Below are 22584 nucleotides of genomic sequence, written 5' to 3'. Positions count from 1 at the left end.
CTGCAGTAACTTTTTAATCATCAGCTGCTTAGCATCGTATGGCTGTAGGTCATTTATTACTCAACATGCTGTTGCTCATCCCTGTCTATTTTCAAGGTGTATAAGAAAGTCCCTGTGGCAGTTTTGGTGTGTTTGAAGCCTCATTTTCAAACTAAATGTTTGTTTTTTCAGTTGCTCTAGCAACTGTTTTGGTGATGAAATATCTAAAATTCAAACCCCTTCAAGACATTCTTGAGAGATGTAAAAACATTAACACTTGAGAAACTGGATATGTAAGTATTTACACCTTTGCATAAAGATCTAAATAGTATCGTGCATGCATGCATTTTAAAGTACCATACGCTGCATTCTGCTCTGGGAGTTGCTTGTGCTGCTACATGTAGGTTAAACCCATGATGCATCTGGCAGGTTTCCAAAGCAAAGAGGCCCAGTTGGTAACTAATTGCAACATCGGTGTGACGTTAGAGCGAGATGGTTGATGGATTTTCTAGGAAACCTGATACAGTTTTGCATTAAATATGCTTCAAATTTGAATGACTCCAGAATGTTGGATGGTTTGTGTTTTAAATCTTGCAGTAATCCAAATATTTCTGCCCAGTCTTGTTTTGAGTCTTTAGAAATTTTACTAATTAAGGCAACGCTGCTGGACCCAACAGTGTCCTCTGCAGCACACAACCGGAAGAACGTCACACAACCTAGGCTGTAGGGATGTTTATGTAACTGTCTCAGTGTGTGTGTGTGACACACAGATGTTCCAGTGGCAATCGAGAGGGAGAGCTGGGGCTCTTTGAGGTCAGTATAGGCTGATGTCAGACTCAAAACAGTCTAGGAAACTAGACTGCTTTGTTATAACAAAGGGAGGGTATTGTTTGGATTGTAACAGTACTGCCACTCTTATTGATCCTGTTGATGCACCTAAAATTACTCTCCACTTTTCTTTCTTTTTACTAATGCATACTGAAATGCATAAAAGCATTGCAATGCATGTTGCTAAGGTGCATTTATGCCGTTTTATGTTAACTTGTGCTTCAGGTGAAGAGAAGAACCTGATTCCTGTCTGCAGATTAAATTACATTAAATAAGCTGTAGATTTGGTATGCAGCATACTTCCTCAGATATGCAATTTGAAAAAAAAAAGGATTTAATTGAAATAAACTTATTTTTATGCAAAACTGAAGATGGTTAGTTGAAAATTATTTATCATCAATTATACATTGCCAATGTGTCAAAGGTATAAACTGGGAATCCACAGCTTTTTAGTTACCGTTTAAGCAAATTATTAAAACTAACATGTGGAACATGTCTTGTCAGGTTAAGAGTCCTGATGTTGCCCTGTCTTAGCGTTGTTTTAAAATCCAGTAATTGCTCATTTACATTTATTGGATGAAGATGGAACGAAAGGGAAGAGGAAACGCAAGCGAGTGAAGAACAAAAAGAGTCGGATTAGAAAACAATACACAAACAAATCCCCTCTGTCACTGTCTTATAGCAGCGCTTTCTGGCTGTCAGCAGTCCAGGCTGGCTGCTGTTGCTGGCTCTGTACTGTCCAGCACACACAGTGTTGCTGGGATCACCTGATAGTCTCATGTTGTTGTGTGAATTTAGTCCACCGCTATTCTTAGACCCCCACTTTGGCTGGCAGAGGAGAAGCGGAGAGGAGAGAAATAAGTGGGAGAGAGGGCTGGGGAAAGACTGGCGGACCCGCGATGATGCTCAGGTAGGAGTGGGTAACGTTGGACCTGGCGTGCGTTGGTCCCACAGGGCTGCATTGGTTATGGTTTCAGAACTAGATATGCAAACATTTATGTTTTTGTAGCGTTTGCAGCCTCACCCATCCAATCGATCGGTGTTGATAGTTTGAATGTTTTTATGGAGCAAACCTTATGATGTGGGTTACGAGGATTTTTGATTTCAGCAGTGCTGCTTTGTTTTTAACATTAAATTTAATGTTTAACATACCAAGAGGGTTTTTTCTTTTTTAGTTTGGCATTATCTCCAGGAAGTGTCTACCTCTTATACCTGCCTCCTTGAGAAACTTTGTTTAAACCGGTTCTGACTCAATCAGGTCAGAGACAAACAAGAATGTAGGAGTCGCATAGTCATGTGCTGCTTTTATGAATGACTCCTCTCTGCTCCATCAGTGCTGTGACTGTCACATGGTCACTGACGGTTGCTTCTTCCTCTGCTCATTTTCCAGCTTCGGCTCAAAGGTTTCTGCATTTATCAGATGTTAAATTTGCTTACAAGTTTAATTTTCATTGGGAAGTTTGAACTGCTGATGTTAATCTTGAAAAATGTTTGGTCATGAGTCCCTTTTGTGACGTAGGAATATAGATGATCATATCATTTTGGATTTGAAAAATTACATATTTTTTCTTCTACAAATAAGTTGTTTTTGGTTTGGTGGTTGAAAGATAATAATCAATCTCAGATTGGAATTTGCAATTTCAATCAGCAGGTCAAATACAGAAAATCATATTTTTTCTTTTTTGGTCTATGATTTGCTATTTCAGTGCATTTTTGTAAAATAACAATAATAATCACAATATTAAAGTGTTTTTATTATTTTTAATTTTTGCATTTGAAAACTAAAGCAAAATGATCAACTTAAAATGCACTATTCATTCTTTTTGTTCTGTTTCCTGGAAGTGTCGCCCCATATTACCTGTACAGAGGCCAAATTCATGACTAAAACCTTCATCAGCTGCAAACATGCATATTGTAGACTTGGACAACACCCCGAGTCTTCTTACACTGGAGTCTGTGAGGTCTATATTGACCCAGCCCCCATAGAAAGCAATTTGAGCCCATTATGCAAGCGAGGCAGGGTTTACGTCACACACTAAGCACTCAGACTGGGTGAGAGGTCAGGCCTTCCCTCGGATTCAAGCCAAAAAGGGAAAACTGAAGAAGATGGCTTTGGTTTTGGCAAAGGTGCCAAACATTAACGTGAAACGGCTACATGAGCAGAAAACACCAGCAGAACCAGCTGAGTGTCTGGTGAGACGATGGGCAGCGTCTTGATGTTTTTGGAGCGATGCGCTGAAGATTCTTGGTGAGTGTGGTAAATCCCTGTAGCTTGGACAAACTCAACTGTTTGTTTTTGGATCATAGAAACTGATATTCAACATCAACAGAATTATTTGGGTTCGTTTGAGAGACTTTGTCAAATGCAGCATATGGTGCAATATAAACAGATGGAGGTCTGAGATGTCAGCCTGTTGCATTCCTAATAAATCCTGAAAAAGTGTCATTTTTGTTCAGCACTTGTCAAAGTTGCCGTTTTTCTTCCTTTTGCTACACATTACCTGTCAGCTGGCTGAAAAAAGGCTCCTATACTTTATCATTGCTTAAAGGCTTTTTTGTTTTGAATTTGAGCAAATGTCAGTAATATACATTTGCTTGGTTTTATTCAGTATTTTTTATGGATGAGGCAACAAATAATCGATGCAGCAGTGGAAGCAGATGAGTAAATACTGTCGTCTCCATTGATCGCCTTCTTGATTACATGACTTTGCCTCTTCTGGTGTTCACCACTTGGGCGCCATTGTTTGGTAAACAGAGCTGAGATGTATGGGAATGATGCACACAGGCCTGCATCAACAGGTCTTCCTTGACCTTTCAGAGCTCCCTAACAAAAACTGAGCAGCTGCTTTAGGTGTGAAGTTGTGTGTTGGTTTGTTAAACAATTGTTCCTCTACTGTCGTTCCTAATCAATCAATGATTTCAGCACTTGTGTTTAGAGAGAGTCACTGCTTCCAGTTAATGAGCTATATTTAGGTCCAGCTCTGCGTCTGCTGTCATTTTTATAGCTCATAGTAAATCATTCACGTCAAAGGGGTCTTTCAGAGTTCGCTGAAGGGTCAAATATCCACACATATACTTATAATTGGTAAGACGAGCTAAAGGGTGTGAAAGTTCATGTTTATCTCCCATTTTTTGCATATATTCTGAGGAAGTTGGGGTATCATGTCAGCAGCTTTTCAAATAGACTTTATTCACAAGATATCTGCTTGCATTGGCAGATCTGACTGTATCACAAAGTTTTCTTTCACTCAGCTGGTCAGTGAATCCAATCCCATGACTGGAAGTCACTCTGCAGTTTCGGCTGCAGATGACTGCCTTCAGGCTTAATAATGACTCAGATAATCTGATGGATTTGTAGGCAAGTGATAATGACTCATGTTTTAATTGGTACAGAACTATAGATTTAGCTTTGTGTTTGAATAGATCTGTGGTGGTTTTGTAGGAGCAGGTTTTGCTGCCCTTTGACCCCTCCGCCCCCTGTTCCTGCAGGTGGATTTGGCTGGATCTGCCATGCCCATATGCAAACGTTGGAAGCTTAAACTGTGTTTATTACCAGCTTACCAGTAACCCATATTTACATCTAAATGGATGATTCTCAGTCGTCCAGAGGATTAAACTGTTTCCGTCTCAAAGGAAGGAAGCTGGAATTGCATTTTCCTTCCTTTTATGTTCATTTTTTTCTTTGAACTCAGAGCAGGGCTGCTTGATATTAAAAAATCTTGCAATGGCAATCATTTTGGTAGATATTAGAAAAGGAATTATTCCTACCCGCAATTCTTCTAAATCCAAAACTTTATGTGAAAAATGTTTTAAAAATGTGATGCATCTTTCCTTTTACTATACATAGTTTTATTTTTCTAGGTTTCAGTTTAATAACTTCTAATTTTTTATCATTTTGTCCCCCTCCCCATCTTCCATCCTCTTGTTTCCAATCTTCATCTTCCTTTGCCGTTGTTCTTTTTCCTTTTGGTCCCTCTTTCCTGTATCCATCAATCCCCCATTTAGCTGGCCTCTTCCCCAGCTGGAGCCCAGTCAGATCAGACTCATCGTGTACCAGGACTGTGAGAGGCGCGGCAGAAATGTCCTCTTTGACTCCAATGCCAAGAAAAAGGGCACAGAGGAAACCCCAATCACCGTGAGTCACATGTTTACTTTGTTTCTGTCCAGCATCCTTCCGAGGCCCAGCGTTGTTCTCTGTAGCAGCAATCAATTAAAATCTCCACCTGATCTTCTTTCACACTTTAAATTAAACTAAAATCATGACTTGGGTTGGCTTGCTTTGACTCTACAAAACCTAGAGAACTGACCCAGAACAGAGACGAGCAGAGAGAATTTGTCAGGAAATTTGGACTGAGAGCAAAACAAATTAGTTAAGATGCTTTTTTTTAATCAAGCTTTTTCCTTCACCAGAACAGAGTGGTAGCCATCTTTTCAATTTTGATTTATTATATCAGTATCAAATGAAGATCCACTGATTATTTTCCTATAACTATTAAAATATGTTTTAATTTTCTCTGTGATGAACAAGCATCACTTATGTGAAGCAGAAGTGATGTGAGAGGCCAGTCCTGTTGAAGCAAAGTTTATTACTGACACTTTACTTTTTAAACAGACTTTAGCATTTATATTACAGATTAGTAATGTCAGGATGTGGCATTAAGCCTTCCTCACTCAGTAGCGGCATCAGTACTGAAGAGTGTTGTCAGGGTATTGTTATGCTGCATTCATGGATCAGAAACAAAGTTTTGATATTTTTTCTTAGTTTTTGAACATCCAAGCTGGGAATCATCTGTTTCTGGTCACCAACCAGCTACTCGGCGCACGTCCAGTATCAGATGACAGAAACCAGTAGAGTTATCTGCTGGTTTGCTGACTTGTCTAAAGCATTTTGAAGTCTTGTGATCAGTTGTTGAGGACATGTCCTCCTAGGCAGATCTTATCATTTGTGTGCTGGTTTGCTAGTGTTGAAATATTTATCAACACACATGTAATTTTGTGTGTGTCAATGTATAAATCTTCAAAGAAAAATGCCTCTTTGGCCACTTTTTGTGCAAATGGCAACATGCAGTGGCTCTTCTTACTTTTAAATGAAATGCGCAGTGTTTTTGTAACCATGTGGTGTTTTGCCATCTGACACTGACTGGTTTGTTCTGGTGCTCTTATCTCCAATAATAATACAATCAGGTGACAGGGTGTGTGTAAGCAGCATTCTTTCGTTCTCACATGACATCGTGTCATTCACCGGTTCTGTTTGGTTTTTGATTGGTCTTAATCTGTTTTTTTTTCTTGGTCTTGCATTTTGATTCCTCTGTTTTGTTTTTCAGATTATTCTGTTACATTTTTCTTTCTCCGGTTGCTCCACCTCTCATCCATGTTAAAATGGTAAAGCACTGGTGGCTCTCATTTCTTTGGGAGAACTAAGTCGTTTCAGTTTTTACTGAATGTCTTGTGATGTTCACTTCTGTGAAACGTCAGACATGTTCTGTTAGATGCCACCACCTTATCACCTTCCCCTGTGGTTTGCATATTCTCTTCCTTATCAACTCTGTATTGTTGCACCATATTTTGCTAGATTATATTCTTTATCATGTCTCTAGCCTTTCATGCTTGTTTTTCTGAAGCTTACGAAGTAACCAAAATCTGTTTTACTCAAATTGTTCCCTTGTATTTACTCAGGTAGCTCATTTCAGCAAAAAAAAAAAAATTCTGCAAGAATTATACTAACATATTAATGCTTGAAGCTGTTAATACCTGTTTTGCATTCTGCAGAGCTAAAGCTTTGCAAGCTATTTGAGTTTTCTTTTTCTCCTCCTCTTCTTTTTGTAGAGTTTATTTGGCCAAACCAGCAGCTCAAATATGCAACACTGTTATTGGTAATGGAGAACCACTCCCTTAAGTAATAAAGGAATCTGCAGTACAAAGAATGATGCATTAAAAAAAAAGATTATCCAGGTACATTAAACGATTGTGCATGAAAAGGGAAATAAACAAACAGGAATTGAAGAAGGATGTGGAGCTGGAATGGTGGAGGGTGAGGAGGAAGAGAGTGATTGCAGCGCTGCTCAGTCACGAGTTCTCAAAGAGTCATATGACTGCCAGTCACATGCTGCTGGACTCTGTATATACCTCACACTGCACTGCAGCAGACAAGCACGCACGCACGCACACACACACACACACACCCATGTGCATACTCCAACACAAGCTCCCTGACTCAGTACAGCCTCACTATCATGTAGGTGTGCTTCAGAATCCTGTGAAATTTATTGCACAATTATTTTTGGCCTCAACTTGATTACAGGAGATGAAGCAACTCTTATCTTTCCCCAACCATCTGTTTATTTTCTCTATGCACTCTTTCTTTCTTCTTTCTTTCTCTTTTACATGGGCTACAACTCTGGTTTCAGCTGGGCTATTAGAGCTCACACACACACACACACACACACACACACACGCCCTCTCCCTCCCGAATGCATTCCTCCTGAATAGGCTGCCAAGTTAAGAAGGCACATGACTCGGGCTGATTGGGCTCACATTGCTGTTAGCTGTTTACCCAAGTGCCTGTAGGTTAGGTTTCTGTGGTTTTGACCAACAGTTTGACTTTATTTCCACAAAAAAGTCACTTTTAGCTTCAGAAGTTCAGCCATTTTAATGCAAAATAATTTCTTTTTTTCAATATTGTGCTTTAACAGCTGCCTGAGAGAGGGTTTTGTAAAATTACAATAAAAGATGAGATGTTTGTGACTGAAATATAAAAGTTACAGGATGTACTTTTATTCTGCACTGAAGTTCTAAACCTCTTAAGCAACTTTAGGTCTTAAAAGGTTACTCTAGTGCAAGGCTGGATGTTTAAAATGTACATTTTTTGTTGTTTGTAACTGTCAGAGCACCGACGCCCCGGTGAAGGTGTTTGGGAAATGCTGCCAGCTGCGTCCAACACGAGGCAGCAGCAGCTCCCTGGACAGCTCCTCTTCATGCACGTCTGACAGGGAATCCAAGGAGCACGGCCAGCGCTTCCAGGTAATGCTTGGAGACATGAATAAAAATTAAATGCACCCTTCAGAAATTTGTGTTTTGTCACCTTTTGTCCTGCCTCTTCATCTCTCATTAAATAGGCATTTAGAAAAGTATATATTTGGCATTTTAATCAGTTTAAATCATCTTATGTTGACAATTAGCAGAACTTCTAACACAAGCAGTGCAGTTAAATCCATATTCATAACTTCTAACTGGTTTTTAGTTTTATCAGGAGAACTGTATTAAACGACAGCCTTCCTTTTCAGGGTTCGAGGTGTTCATCTGATGTAGTAATGTTGGGAGAGATGATGTTTGGCTCTGTAGCCATGAGCTACAAAGGATCAACACTCAAAATCCATCAGATCAGGTCAGAAAACTACAGTTTCTACATTTGAGTTTTGATCTGATATTAAAGTTCTTATTTTGTCTCACTTGGTACAGATGAACATATTTTTACATTCAGTTTGTTGTATTTATTTAAAACTAGCCCGTCCCTTAGAGCTGGTGTGTCCAAATGTTTTCCCACGTGGGTCAAAATTCTCTACTGAAAAGTAGAGAATTCGCAAGCAAATAAAATATCCCGATATTTACTGTAGGTCCAAAACTTGAAAGGAATAATAAAAAAAAAAGTAAGTACATTTTTGGCAAAACTCAGAAACTTTGATTAATCTCAGAAATTTTCTAGAAAATATGTATTTGATTTTTTTTTTTGCAAAAAAATAAAAAAATTCTGCCAATTTCAAAATTTAAACTTTTTTTCCTCAAAAATCTTAAAATTTTGAAACTAGAATTTGCCTTTTTTCTTGAAAACTTCTGAAGTCACTCAATTTTTTATTTTATTTTTATTTTAGCAAAATGTACATTTTTTTCTACAATGGCCCAAATATAATGTTGTAGATTGTGCATATTTGCTGCATTAAATTAAAGGGTTTGATTGAATAAATTTATTTGCAGAAATAAGATTGGCTTTCTTTCTTTCCAAACGCTTGCTACATCTAGCCAAGTTTTAATGAGGAATAAAAGCTGGTTTGTGTGCAGAAACTTTTTTTTTTTTTTTGGTAAAAGTCTTTGGATAAATTTGTTTTTACCTTTTTGTTAAAAATTGTCCCGACCCCACTAAGGGACAAAGGTGTAAAGAAAATGAATGGATGAATGGATGGATGTTAAAAATTGGCTATAAAAAGACAAATACATTTTGTACTTTACATTTTTTCTTTGTGAGAAAATTATGTTGGTAATAATTTTTTTACCCTGATTACAAATTAAAAACCTCCATCTGCATCTGCAGGCCAAATTTTTTATAATTTTTGAATTACGGTTGGGAGTCGCACAAAATCAGCCGCTAACGGCCCACTGGCCGCATTTTGGACACCTTGCTTAGACATTAAATGGCCAGTTAAAGAGAGAATAAATGCAGTCAAGGTAAAAGAGAGATAAGAAGGATAACTGCTGCACACACGTGAATATTTCTAAGTTGACATGTTGATGACCTTTGCCCTGTGCTATTGCCATATCAGATCGCCACCTCAGCTGATGCTGAGTAAGGTCTTCACCGCCCGGACTGGAGGCAGCGCGTACGGCAGTCTCAACACGTAAGCACACACCTGTCTCACTTTCATTACCATGGCAGTCACTTCAGTAAACTAAAAACAGTCTTCTAAAAACGTCTTCCTCGTTGTGTCAAATAACCGTCAGTTATCATGGAAAGTTTTAGTTTTCATATGGAAGTTTTTAAATTCATGAATCATTTTTACAGATTGCAGGACAGCCTGGAGTTCATTGGACCAGAAAGCAACACCTTGAGGCCAGACCAACACATGGGGCCCAACAGTCTTTTAGGGAGCATAGGTAACCACAGTGACATGTTATTCAGGCCACATATTATTCTACTGGATTTACATTCACATTTCTCACTGCACAGATAATTTCCTGACCCCACTCGATGCCTTTGGTTAGTTCACCACCTGACTTATTTGGTGTTCTCACTTTAAGACAACTCAGTGTTCCAGTTTACATGAAATCCTGCCAGAAAGCTCTACCAGCATTTCCTTATTGCGTTTCAACTCCCCTTACGAACAGGTAGAAACTGCATCACATGATATTTGAGCGAGTCATCTCCTCATCAAACACCATAAATGCTTTTAGTGCCTTCCTGAATCTTTGATCTCTATACTCGCCGCTGATTTTGAAACTATCAGCTTTCTGCAGAAACTGAGTCAGTTCAGGTTGTAGATGCTCCTATTAGTATCAAAGTATTTCTTAAATAAGTTGGCAGCTTCTATCCTTTTGTATACTTCCTTTTTTCTTATCCTCACAGAAAACACTAAATGTGCAGTTTTACACCTTGACTGATTGATTTTGATGATAAATTATGACTTATAAAGTTGTGTTTCCTGTGAATGATACCAGCTGTCTTGTTTGTCCAGTTATCTGTTTATTTCCAGACTAAAAATCTTGACTAACGAGACGGTTCATCAGCGGGAGACCGCTGGCTTTCGTCCTTATCCACTCACTAATCATGGTTCATGTGTTTGTCTGTTCTTCCTCTTTCTTTTTTATATGTCTCCTCCATGTTTTGTTTGTTTGCTGCCCAGGATTTTCTCAGCTCTGCAGCCCTCGACGGGCCTTCTCTGAACAGGGCCCGCTGCGCCTCATCAAGAGCGCCTCTTTCTTTTCAGGTTGGCGCTCAAAAACTGGCCACGAATGCCGTGTGCCAGTTGCATGTGTGCGTAGCAGCTGTATTTGCCGTAGTGGCGGTTGCTCAGGACGTGACTGTCGGTGTAGCATGCATGTGTGGTTAGTCCTGCAAGTAGAGATGATAAAAGTTGTTAAAGCATGCCGTAATAAAGCACGTCTGCAAAGAACCTGGGTTGTAACGTTCAGGCTGAAATTTATCAGATGGTTTTCTGCTTGTTTCTGAAACAAAGGTGTCCAAACTTTTCAGCACGGGGGCCAAAAATGTCCATTTGAAAGAACAATTATAATTTTTTTAATGTAATTGCAAACACCATTTTAGTATTGGTTGCTTACCAGCTAAATAAATAATAAAATGAGTCGGGTTTCTGTAGAGAAGCGATTTGTAACACGTTGTAGATTTTAAACAAAAAAGGTTTTTCAGATTTGCCAGATTTAAAAAAATAAAAATAAAATACAGGTTGATCATCCTTTTTAGATTCTTTTCTTTCTTGCGACAGGAGCAGAATTTTACTCACTCCTGATTTATTTTATTTTTATTTATTCAAACAAGTTTTAAAAAGCAAGACAGAGAAAAACATTTAATTATTTAATTTATTGCTAATATAAGTTAATATAAGTTAAACCTGGATGAATACTTTGTGTTGCACCTTACATTTTCCACTTTTAGATTTCATTTCTTCTGAAAAGCTTGGCATCAGTGAAAAACCCCAACATGATTTTTAAATGCGGATCAAATCAAATTTGGGCTATTCCTGAATTGGGCCGCCCAAAATAGTTGCAAGGGCTCTAAATGAACCCCGCGCCGCACTTTGGACACCCCTGTTCCTGATTTCTAGTTAAATCGGTAAATTTAACTAGAAATGTTACAGTTTCTAGTTAAATTCAGATATCTTCTGCAGCTTTTCTTCTGACGGTCGTGAAGTTTTACTGAGACTTTGTGAAAACATCAGCCTGCAGTTTCTGACCAGGTGCATTGCAGACTTATTAATGCATGGTGGGCTCATGGTGTTGGTTACTGTAGTATTAGTCATCACTTTAGTTTCTTTTCCTCCTCTTCTATTCTATTATTCACCCACTTGCTTTTACGGTTTCTGCAAAGCTTTTTAGACTTTATTTGAACTGGGCAGTTGCATTTTCTCCTGTTTTTCCTTAATAAACTTTTAAACAAGCTTGTGAAAACTACCGAAGCATGCTTACTCCAGGGATATTCCTGCTGGTATCCATGTTAAACACAAGACAGTTTTTCAAGACGCAGTCCAAAGGGAAAATCTACATCACACATTAGCTCTCCTATTCCTGAATATTCTAAACCTCTGTGATGATGTCTTTATCAATGCATTATTTAATGTTCTAAACAATTTAGACTATTCACCCAATATTGAGGAAAAATTCAAGATATTGGCGTAGAATGGATGGTTTGGGATTTTTTTTAAAAGTTAGATCCTGTCTTATTTCTTTCATTTTTAGATGACTCATTTGCCTTCAGTGTCGGTGGTTAAATCCTCCTCCCTTCAAAAAAAACTTTTGTTCTTGCTGTAAAGTGGAAAGGCTACGCATCCACCAACATCTCTACCCACACTGCATGATCTGCGGCTCTTTTATTCACGTTGTGTTTGTGGTTTCACACCTCAGTCTTGAGAGGAATCACTTAGTTTTTTTCCCCTCAAAACACTGAGTCTCTGAGTGGCATCAGCTGCTGTTGAGAAAGCTGATCATCAGCATATTACAGCAGTGGTGGTTTGTTGCTTTATTTGCTCTTTGGGACACTTCCTCATTGAGTTGCAGAACCTCCGAGTTCGGCAACAGTTCAAAGGTCGGCTATAACCGTCCCTTTGTTGTAGCCTGAGTTTGGGGTGTTTTTTTTTAAGTTGTTCTCCGATCTATTAATCACATCTGAGTGGTTTTTCATCTAAGCCCAGGGAGTCAAACTCATGTCCATTTTGGGCCAAATCAAGATCACGAATGCTCTTAAAGAGCTGGTTGTGCCAGAATATTTTGATAAAACCCATCCACAAACTGCTAAAATCTAAAAATAAAAAAAACAATTAAAATAGAAATGGTGTTGTTGAGAATCTTTTCAGTGTCTCCAGAATTTTTTGATTCTTTGAATTTTATTTTTGATTTTTATTTTGTAATAAAAATCAACGTGTTTATGGTACTAATTTGGAAATATTTGCAATATTTGCACTTATTTCATTTTTATTACTCACCGTAGAGATCTGACATCATTGCTCAGGTAGCTGTTTAGTACAAGAATATTTCTCAAAAAAAAAAAAAAAAAATTTTCCCATTAATATATTGGTGCAAAGAAGTGCGGGGTTTTGTTCATTGTGCGTTAATTTCGATGAAAATTCTCAAAAAACTGAAGAGACTAAATATAATTTGGCAGTAAATTATATTATTTACTAAAACTGCATTGACTTGATTGCCAACATAATATTTAAGAACAATTAGTGTTTAGAAACTAGAAGGTCGCATAAGGAGCTTTGGCGGGCCAGATTTGGCCCACGCGCCTTGAGTTTGACACATATGATCTAAGCCAACTCGTCACTTTCTCTGCTTCTTTCGTCCAGGCCACAGTCACCCGATGGACATGCCGGGCCGAGGTCCACATGACGAGCGGGACAGCGGCATCGCCAGGTCAGGTAGGTTAATGAGACTGTCAGGAAAAGCCCGGATTGACCTACAATCTGAAAGCCTCACCAAACAGGCTCCGAATGGGGCTTAAAGTTCATTCTGACTGGGAGAACCAACATGTTTACATCACATTTTCTCGTCAAATCAATTACAGAGTTAAAATGTATTTTTAGTCTGTTTGTGTTGGTGTGAACTTCCTCGAGTGTGTGTCGCACAGCAAGTGTTTTGTTTTTGTTTCTCTCCCCAAGCACTAACTGTGTCGATGCGGTCGACTCGCTCTAACGTCTCATCAGGGTCACAAGACTTAGAACTGGAGAACAGGCTGTTATTTATTATCAAGTGGCTTTTCAGTTGCAGTTTCACTTGTTTATACGCCAAGTGAGAAACAAATGATTGAAAAATATTTAAATCCAAGAGGAAAAGGAGGGAAAATGACCCCAGAAGGGAGTTGGAAACTTTGTCCAGTGGAAACTGACCTCTGCCCCCTCACCACCGCCTCCCCCTCCACAAACATAACACCCAGTTGGCATGGCTGGTATTGGGCCTGGTGCTCAAACAGAAGTCACATGCTGCCGATTAAATATAGCCGCTCTCAAAACCAGCTTCGAGTAAATGATCTTCTAAATCGAGGCGCATTCTGTCATCTTCGTTTTGTCGCTGGCCTCCGCCTCCCACTGCCGCCGGGATGGAGGGTTCCTGTCCAACTCCGACACACGCGCATGCAAACATGCTTATCTATTAAATGAGGACGCTTCTCCATTAGTTTTTTGTGGCTCATATTGTACATAACTAATCAGCAGTATCAGGCACTCTGTGATTATTAGGCTTGGTTGTTAAAATCTGAACATTTTAATGTGCAATTATTCAAACTGCAGCGTTGATATAAACGCCTCTGTCTCTCTCTTTTAGCTCACACCAGTGTTATGGAAGACTAATGATGGCAAAATTGTTCCACAAAAAATGTGACTGCTCCACAGGAAGTGAAGGGAGAGAAACATTTCTAACTTAATGTTTAAAACAAAATTACTTCCTTAAAACCTTCCTGAATATAAAAGCCTGGAAAATTTTTGAGACAACAAAACATTTTTTGAGAATGTGCAAGCAGTGCGTGTTTCTTACATGGGCAGGGTGTCGGAAAGGGGTTGGGCACCAAGAACTAGAAAATAAAATGTATGTTATCTCTCAGTTGTCCCCTGAAAACGTTTATATGCCTGTGAATTGGAGTAAGTTAGTTGCTGTTGAGGCAGCATTACCTGCTTTCTGCCGTGAAAATATCTGACAATTTCTTGCATTTTAATTAATTGTAGTGCAGCAGAAGGAGCTTTCACAGCTGGATGCATATTTATATTTCAGACTTACAAAGTTAGGCACAGGGATTAATCTGATTAAAGTTTTTAATCATTTGACTGCACTATTATAAAGCTTGACACAGCCACATCACATTTCCATTTTTGAACTTATGAAGATTGTTTTTATTATTTCTGTTAAATATTAAAATGAGCAAAAATAAAAAAAATGAATAAAGATTTTAATAATAAATGACGGTGATAATGAAAGTGTTTGAGAGAATGTTGTTGTTTCTTTGTTGTGTGTGTGTGTGTGTGTCACCAGAAACATTTATTTTACTTCACTTTCTCCAGAGCTGTGTAGGAGCCGTGTGTCGTTGTGAATCAGTAACCCTTCATGCCTGCTGTCTGACTCACACTCGTCCTTTTTGCTTTTGTCTCCCACCATCCTCTGTATCTGTTCTCTGTTCTCCTCCGTCGATCTCCTACTGCATTCCTGCCGTCTTGATTTATCTCCATTAATCTCCTTTTCTTTCCGTCCCTCCTCGTGTCCCCGCAGCGTCGCTCAGCAGCCTGTTGATCACTCCCTTCCCGTCCCCCGGCTCCTCGTTGACCAGCAGCTGCGCCTCCAGCTACCAGCGCAGATGGCTGCGCAGTCAGACCACCAGCCTGGAGAACGGCGTTTTCCCTCGATGGTGAGGCGCAACAAGCGGCTGCATCGGCCCTAAAACGGCCTTAATCCACACAGCAGATCTTAAACTGAATAAATGGATTAGATTTATCCAAAAATGAACAGCAGTCATGTTAGTTTTGCAACATAAACCTTTTTATAAAACATGTTTTAATTTGTTCCAGTTTGAGTAAGGCAAAGCAACTATTTTATCACCTCCAACTTTATTATAGTAAACAATAATATTGTTTTTAGACTGTTTTCAAGTAATATAATAATGGGATAATAACGCAAGAACACATTCTTAAAGATCAGTAAACTTTAAAGTCTGATCAATATTTAGCACTGGAACTGGAAAACATTTTAAATATCCAAAATAAACAAATAAAATTAATTATGAAACAAAATTATCCTTAAAAAATGTTGGTTCAGACCAAAACACCAGAATGAAGAGTTTTGTCATCCAGTTTTTGGTAGAGAAGAAATAGAAAAGCGATAAATCATCCAAATAGAAATTACTGAGCTGCTTTTAATTCATCATGCAATTAATAACTGTATTGTTTATTGCCACAGGGCTGCAGTGGTAAACGGACTGATGGACATAAAAAACCTAAACTGAATTAACTAATTAAAAAAATGTATAAATACAAACATGATCTAAACAAATTCAGTTATAGAGAATGATGAACTAAAGAAATTATATAAAACTCAAAATCAGCCAAATCAAGACAGAAACATTTATTCATCAAAATGTCCAAACATTTGTAATTTTTAGTAGTAACTCGTACAACATAATTAAATAAAAATATAGAAGTTAACTCTTTTAAAATGAAGAAATAAATGCCTAATAAACATTAAAGTTAAACTAAAAGTCTGACTGAATAGAAATGCATTCAGATTGTTTCTATCTGAATGCATTATTCAAACTCTCTCAGCTTCTCTCAGGTTTTCAGGAGAGTTGTTACAAATAATGAGGCATTTGTTAAAAACTATTACTCATAGAAAGTTAGTTTTAGCATTCAGTTTTTTAATTTGCCACCAGATAAAGTTCTGTTTCCTGAATCGTTCCGTCTTTCTGCTCAGTCTGGCTTTTGTGAAGTTTATCGTTGGAGGATTTCCTCTGAGCCAGGAGACAGCTGGGAAAATGACAAACGACGCTGCTATGCGCTAATGATCGCTCACAATCACACAGTCCTGTGACAGGATGTTAATGTAAACCCAGCTGTTGGCCTGCTAATCTCCCAGCACTCCCAGTCTGCCAGCACCAGTTGTAACACTCAAACATGTCAGAATCAGAAAAGTAGCAGATTTTAGATTAGCATTTTTATTTCCGTCTCGTTTTGTTGTCTGAAGTTGACTTCCTGTGAACTCTGCTCTTGTTTAGGTCAGTGGAGGAGAGCTTCAATATGTCAGATGAAAGCGGCGGCCAAAGCCTCGGCGTGATGAGGAAGAAGAAGATCGCCATCGGAGTCATCTTCACGCTGTCGCCAAACCCTGAAGAGAGCAGCCGCTTCCAGGATTTCTTCTTCTCCCACTTCCCGCTCTTTGAAAGCCACATGAACAAATTAAAGAGTGCCATTGAGCAGGTACATGTACACCTGTCTATTTTAAAACAAACTGCTTGGACTTCTTAACCTTCATGCTTACAATTTTATTCATAAGATTCACAGCTTAATTGACTTGCACTTTTGCTTTCTAGAATTTGTTCAGCTTATCTTCTGTCCCACTTTGTCATTTATTTCCCCACAAATTTCTCTGTTTAACAACTTCAGTGCCAATATTAAAAGTGTGTGTGTGTGTCACTGTCAAGGCCATGAAGATAAGTCGGCGGTCAGCAGATGCCAGTCAGAGAGCTCTGGCTTACAGCCGAATGGTCGATGGGCTCAACGAGTTCAGGTTAGGCTGCAACCCACATTCTCCCATCTTCACACTCAAATTATTTTATTTTCTTCTTTTTCTACAGCCTGATTTTTTTATTTTAACAAATACTTACCATGCAGCTTTGGAAACAATCTAATATTCAATGCTTGAATTGCTCAGTTTCATGTCGGTATTGTATGTTGCCAGGATTAAGTGCAAATAAATGGGTGTTATTTTGAGTTGGCAATAAAATCTGTCAATATTGACCAAGTGGCTGCTGCACTGGAGACCAAGAGTGGAAAAACAAGCATGAAACTAATGTCATAGTGAACCATAAAAGACTCCAGACATCCACATTATTTCTTTTTTTCCATTCAGAACAAAGTATATTTTAGATTCAGAAAACCAAACATCTTAAACTTCAAGCACAATTTGTCTCCACTCAGATTTTTTTTTAAACGAATAAGTAATTATAAACCACACATCATTTAGATCATTTAGATGTGGGTGAAGTTACTGGCTGTGAAATGGAGTATGGAATAGATTTCTGGTTCTGTTCATCAAAGTAACTGTTACATCCATCTGACATTATTTATGTAATGTTTTTGACTTAAGGATTCATTTGCAACAGTGATGAATTGCAGGGAGACGAGATTTCCCGTGGAGTACTTTTCAATCTCTGAGTAGAGTTCAATTTTCTCGACTTGACCTTTTAAATGGCAATAGAAATCTTAGACTTGTATGATTCTTCTGCCACTTTTGGCATTATTCTCTGCTGCCAAAAGGTCTAAATGTTGATTATTGCAACACTTAAGTGTGTTGCAATAGTAATTTTTCTTTTTACCAAAAACTGGATGATAAAAGTCTTCTGTCTGCTGATCTGGTCTCAACTGTCCTTTTTTTTTTAGGGACAATTTTGTCTGTTTATTATTCTTTCTGTCGTTTTTGTTATTTATTTGGACATTTGAAATTAAATGTTCATTAAAATTTTAAGTTTATTTATTTTTGAGAAAGTGTTCTTGCACTGTTGTTCTATTACATCATTTGAAAATGGTCGCAAAGCAACAATATGATCTTTTATCGCGATAACTTCTGGGACAATTTATTGTCCAGAAAAATTAGTTGTTATTGTGGAAGTCCTATTCACATTTAAACGTTCAATTAGATAAATGCCAAACAAAGTCTCAAAGCAATTATCACTAAATGTCACCTTAAAAACGTCTTCTTTTTTTTTCTTTTTTTTTTTTTTTCCAGTCAACCCTTTATGAAATGTTACCACATTTTGTAGTAAAAAAATAAACATTCTTCCCCATGTTACATTGTAGCCATGATATAGGATAGATGACGGCATCGGATAACAAAGTTGTTTTTATTTCGAGCTGTGTGAAACTCCAGTTCCAGGAAGGCTTTAGGCTGTATTTATGTTGACATTAATTACATTCTTGTACATATTAGGCTGCATCAGCGCGTACGTGGACCTCTGCATTTGTAGGACGTGCTGCCACTGTTCCATGACTGCTTGTTTGCTCGTCATAAAACACACAATTCAGTGTTTGTTCACACACATCCCTTTCTTTCTCAAGCTCTGCACAACTTTCACTTGCTGCATGCGTGCTGGCAGTTCCTCGTGTGAGGTCTCCGCATTGCTGCGGTCATGTGGCTGTTGACACCTGGCATCAGCAACCCAAGCTGCCCGAGCGGCAACCCTACCTTCCCCAGAACCTGGTCACAAGCGAGCACCAGAATAGTAAATACCGAGTGCCAGCAGGAGAAACACTTATGGCCTGTTCTGGAGAAGTATCTGCAAAATTTCACCTCTATACTTGGGGGGGCCACCTTTGCCATTACGGGGCTTTGACTTCATGGAACATTAAAGAAAGAAACTGGAAGATATTCCCGCCCGCAGTGCTGATGTGGCTTTGACGTCTTAGGAGGGTGGACACACACGCATGCCGGCAAAGATAAGCTGCGCACTTAGCAGAGGCATGGGTACATAAAAGTTACAGCAGCAGAAATGTCACGACACAACAGTAACGTCTGTTGCAATTCTTTTATTTTCCTCTGCCGCGATAACAAATGATCCCAGAAGTTATTGTGATAAAGAATAATATTGTTTTATTGAGACCATGAGGCATAAAAATGCTAGAGCACCTTCTTACAGATCAATAGATTTTAAATTCTAACAAACACTTTACTGCAACATAAAACAATCTGCCAGTGGAACTAGAACTGGGTTGCTAGGTAACGGGCTGGGCTTGGCTGGGGTTGCTAGGTAACGGTACAGCTCTGTAAAAATCTGCCAATGGAACCAGAACATTTTCCATCAGCATTAAGGAATTACTTGCTTAAAACAAGCTTGTATGTCTTGCTGAAAAGTTATTTATGTAATTTTGTCTTATTTCAAGTGTGTGAATATATTTGCAAAAATAAGAGTTTGTTTTAAGTCAATAATCCCTTAATATTGATTATTTCACTACAAATATTGGGAAATATCTTATAAGAAATAATCTGCCAATGGAACAAGTATTTTTTCATCAATATTATTGACTTAAAACAAGTTCCCACATCTTGCACTGAGATAATTTCACTAGAACGTAAACCAAAATACTTGGTAATATTTTGTTTTTGCAGTGTTAACACTGGAACTGGAAGACATTTTAAAAAACAAAAAATACAATTTAATATGAACACCAGGCTGAAGATTTTATCAGTACCAGTATTTTGCAGAAAGAGAGAAAAGAGGAAAAAAACAGAAATCACACAAATGGAAATTGAGGTTTTTTAATTTATCAAGCGATTAATTGAGTTTGACCACTGTTTTGTTACTGTGGTGCACATCATTTTTAAATATTTGTTTTAGTCATAAAAGCTCCATCCGAATGAAAACGAACCGTTAGAATAATTTGTTTCTGGCCTCTAGAAATGGCATCGTGACACCAGTCGGTGTCTCCTGGGCAGTGTTGGCCTCCATAGTGAGGTAATAAAAATCTGGCCTCCCACCGACACGTCAGTTTCATTCCCCGATCCGAGGCCAGCTCTTTTTAAGTTCACCTGAACAGCTGCAGCAGGGATACTGAAACTAGATTTCCCTGCTCATGTAGCGCTGGCTGGCTGTCTCAGACCTCCACACAATCGCAAACACTCCATGAACAAACGCACAACAGACGGCGAGGGGTCAGCAGGACTGAGGGAACATGAAGCCGTTCATAGCAGGAATGTCTGACACATTATTGGGTCATTTGATGCCGATGGTGACGCGTTGCCTCTGGTGACGAACACAAAGTCTGGAGATGTTTTTTTTAATGTGAGGAGTTGATTCTTAGTTTCCTACGAGTTTCTGCTTCTCCTCTGTTATCTAATACTTATTTTCATTATTATTATTATTTTTTTTTTTTTTAAACTTGCTGGACTCTCAAATGTCACGTGTAGAAAATTGTCTTGGAGGTTCAGGTTAAAGTTGCTTCGCTAAACATCTGTTAATCACAAACAAATTAATCATAATAAATTAAAATGAGCTCAGTATTTTCTATTTGCATAATTTATTGTTTTTCTCTTACTACAAAAAGCTTCAGTTTGGTGTTTTGGTCTCAACTAGCCCTTGTTTTTGAAGGATAACTTTGTTTACATGGACTTTATAATTCATTTTATTAGTCGTTTCTGTTGTTTTGATTGTTTATTTTGCATGTTTAACATATCTTCCAGTTCTGTTTATTGATCTTTAGAAATGTGTTCTTGCATTTTTATGAAAATAGTCTCAATAGAACAATGTTATTTATCACAATAATTTCTGGGACAATTTATCGTCCAGTAAAATCTGTTGTTGTGACAGACCTTAGATCTTTGAATAAATTGGGTATATGTGTAAATGCTGCTTTGGAAATATTTTTTCTTCGTAAATATGTTGAACTTTTTGCCGTTTGACGCCTGGTCAATTCACCGAACTCTCTACAGGTCAGAGGTCAGGAGTTGAATCCGTTTCCAGATGTTGATCTCCACAAGCTCCCAGCAAGACGAGATCAGTTGCTCGAATTGTTTTCATCCCTTATCAGCATCTCTTTACAGCATGTGACCGGGTTGATTGCTGCTGATGAGCTTTGTTACACCGAGCCAAACTATTTCAAGCTCATCAGACGGCGGGTGAATTTGCATCTTTAAGATTTTTCCTGAGCGTGAAATCTTGGCCTGAGGCCGAGACGCGCTCGCCAACGCCCCACGTTCCACGGAGAACGCTGGTTGTTCTCAATGGACAAATGCCCAAAGAGCTGCGCAATATACACACACACACACACACAGTGAGGGTCTCCCATAGCCTCAGTGCAGACAGTGAAGCTCTGTGAACTAAGATCTCCTTTGTTTCCCATGAGACAATAATGTGCCTGTTTTCTCCTCCCTCGTTCCCTTTTTTCCCCTCGCCATACCTCGTCTCCAGGATGACCATCTGTGACCTCTACACGATGCCCCGCGTGGCCGAGCCCGTCTGGCTCACCATGATGTCCGGCGCGTCGGAGAAGAACCAGCTCTGCAGCCACTTCATGAGGGAGCTGGCCGTACTGATGGAGCAGGCCTCCAAAAACCAGTTGAGTGTCGACTTTTGTCAAACACTAGAAAATCTAAGCTATTATTTAAACAAAAAAACAACTAAATCCTTCCTCAAATTGCAACAAAAATGGATGCCCGTTGTCTAAAATGTTTCACATTTCTGTATCTGTGCTGGTTTGTTACTTCGGTGTGCAGAGAAATGCTTGCAAATCGACACACACTGTTCCTTCTCTTCCCAACAAAACTTACACACACACTGTGACAGCTTCAGCTTTATTCTGTTTCTGTCTTGGAAACAAAAAAACTAAATGAAAGGATCCCTGCCAGACTCAAACTCCTTATTGTCACAGTGGCAAAGTCGAGTCGAGCTGAAGAGCATTTTGCATGCATGAATCAGTGATTTGTTGAACATGTTCAAGACTTTTTAAATGCTTGAAACATAGCAGAAATGAGAACGGAGAGGATTTATTGTTCATTTTTAAAAGTAGTGTTTTGACACTACATTTAGATTTTTTTAAACTCCTTTTATATATGGAAGTACACACATGTAATAAGCTCAAAAGTGTTAGAATTTCACCCTGTTGGAGGAAGCATCTCCAGACTGAAGATGGTGACAAATCTTAGTTTTGACTCCATTAATCAATAGAAAAAACATCAGATTTACAGCAGATCACCAATCAGAAGATGATCTGATTCAAAGTTATTTGACTCACACTTTGTGTGAGTCAAATAACACAAAGTGAGTTATTTGACTCACTTTGTGTTGGTGCAAACTGAGACTCCAAACCCCCACAGACTCATTAACTTAAATCCTAAAACAGCGTCTGGTCGGTAGCAGCGTATTTCCTAACAAGCATGACTTCATAGCCAGAGTTTCCATTTCTGCTGGTTACCGTGACATTCTCCAGGCTACATCTTCATGCTGTTGACTACAGGTTGCCATGGGAACTTGTGGTTGTACTCATCATGCGGGATTCTGTCAGTAAGCCCTGTGACTGATGTGGCTGATGGCCGCCGCTTTTGTTCTGGCACGTGATGGAACCGGGCTTCCATTATTATTAGTGTTGCAGC

The 22584-nt window shown here is 38.7% G+C and overlaps 1 protein-coding gene across 4 annotated transcripts in view; it reads left to right on the top strand.

Moving 5' to 3' along the window:
• The window catches only part of fnip1 (folliculin interacting protein 1), a 36419-nt gene that overhangs the window by 7002 nt on the left and 6833 nt on the right, over positions 1 to 22584 (top strand). The window contains exons 1-12 of one of the 4 annotated variants that reach the window (XM_015037483.1): positions 1633 to 1717; positions 4813 to 4942; positions 7693 to 7827; positions 8091 to 8191; positions 9342 to 9416; positions 9581 to 9672; positions 10419 to 10502; positions 13095 to 13166; positions 15004 to 15139; positions 16499 to 16700; positions 16925 to 17010; positions 21404 to 21550. In XM_015037483.1, coding sequence (XP_014892969.1) covers positions 1707 to 1717; positions 4813 to 4942; positions 7693 to 7827; positions 8091 to 8191; positions 9342 to 9416; positions 9581 to 9672; positions 10419 to 10502; positions 13095 to 13166; positions 15004 to 15139; positions 16499 to 16700; positions 16925 to 17010; positions 21404 to 21550 — 1271 coding nt within the window. In that variant the 5' untranslated portion in view covers positions 1633 to 1706. Of the gene's footprint in view, positions 1 to 1632; positions 1718 to 4812; positions 4943 to 7692; positions 7828 to 8090; positions 8192 to 9341; positions 9417 to 9580; positions 9673 to 10418; positions 10503 to 13094; positions 13167 to 15003; positions 15140 to 16498; positions 16701 to 16924; positions 17011 to 21403; positions 21551 to 22584 lie in introns of those variants that run through there. The other 3 variants (XM_015037482.1, XM_015037484.1, XM_015037485.1) reach the window with 3 other exon arrangements.

The sequence above is a fragment of the Poecilia latipinna genome, unplaced genomic scaffold, assembly GCF_001443285.1.
Source record: "Poecilia latipinna isolate Pla-1442-1.1 unplaced genomic scaffold, P_latipinna-1.0 Scaffold407, whole genome shotgun sequence".
NCBI lineage: Eukaryota > Metazoa > Chordata > Actinopteri > Cyprinodontiformes > Poeciliidae > Poecilia > Poecilia latipinna.
Note: the sequence above shows the minus strand (reverse complement) of the source record. Positions and strands in the feature narration are given on the sequence as shown.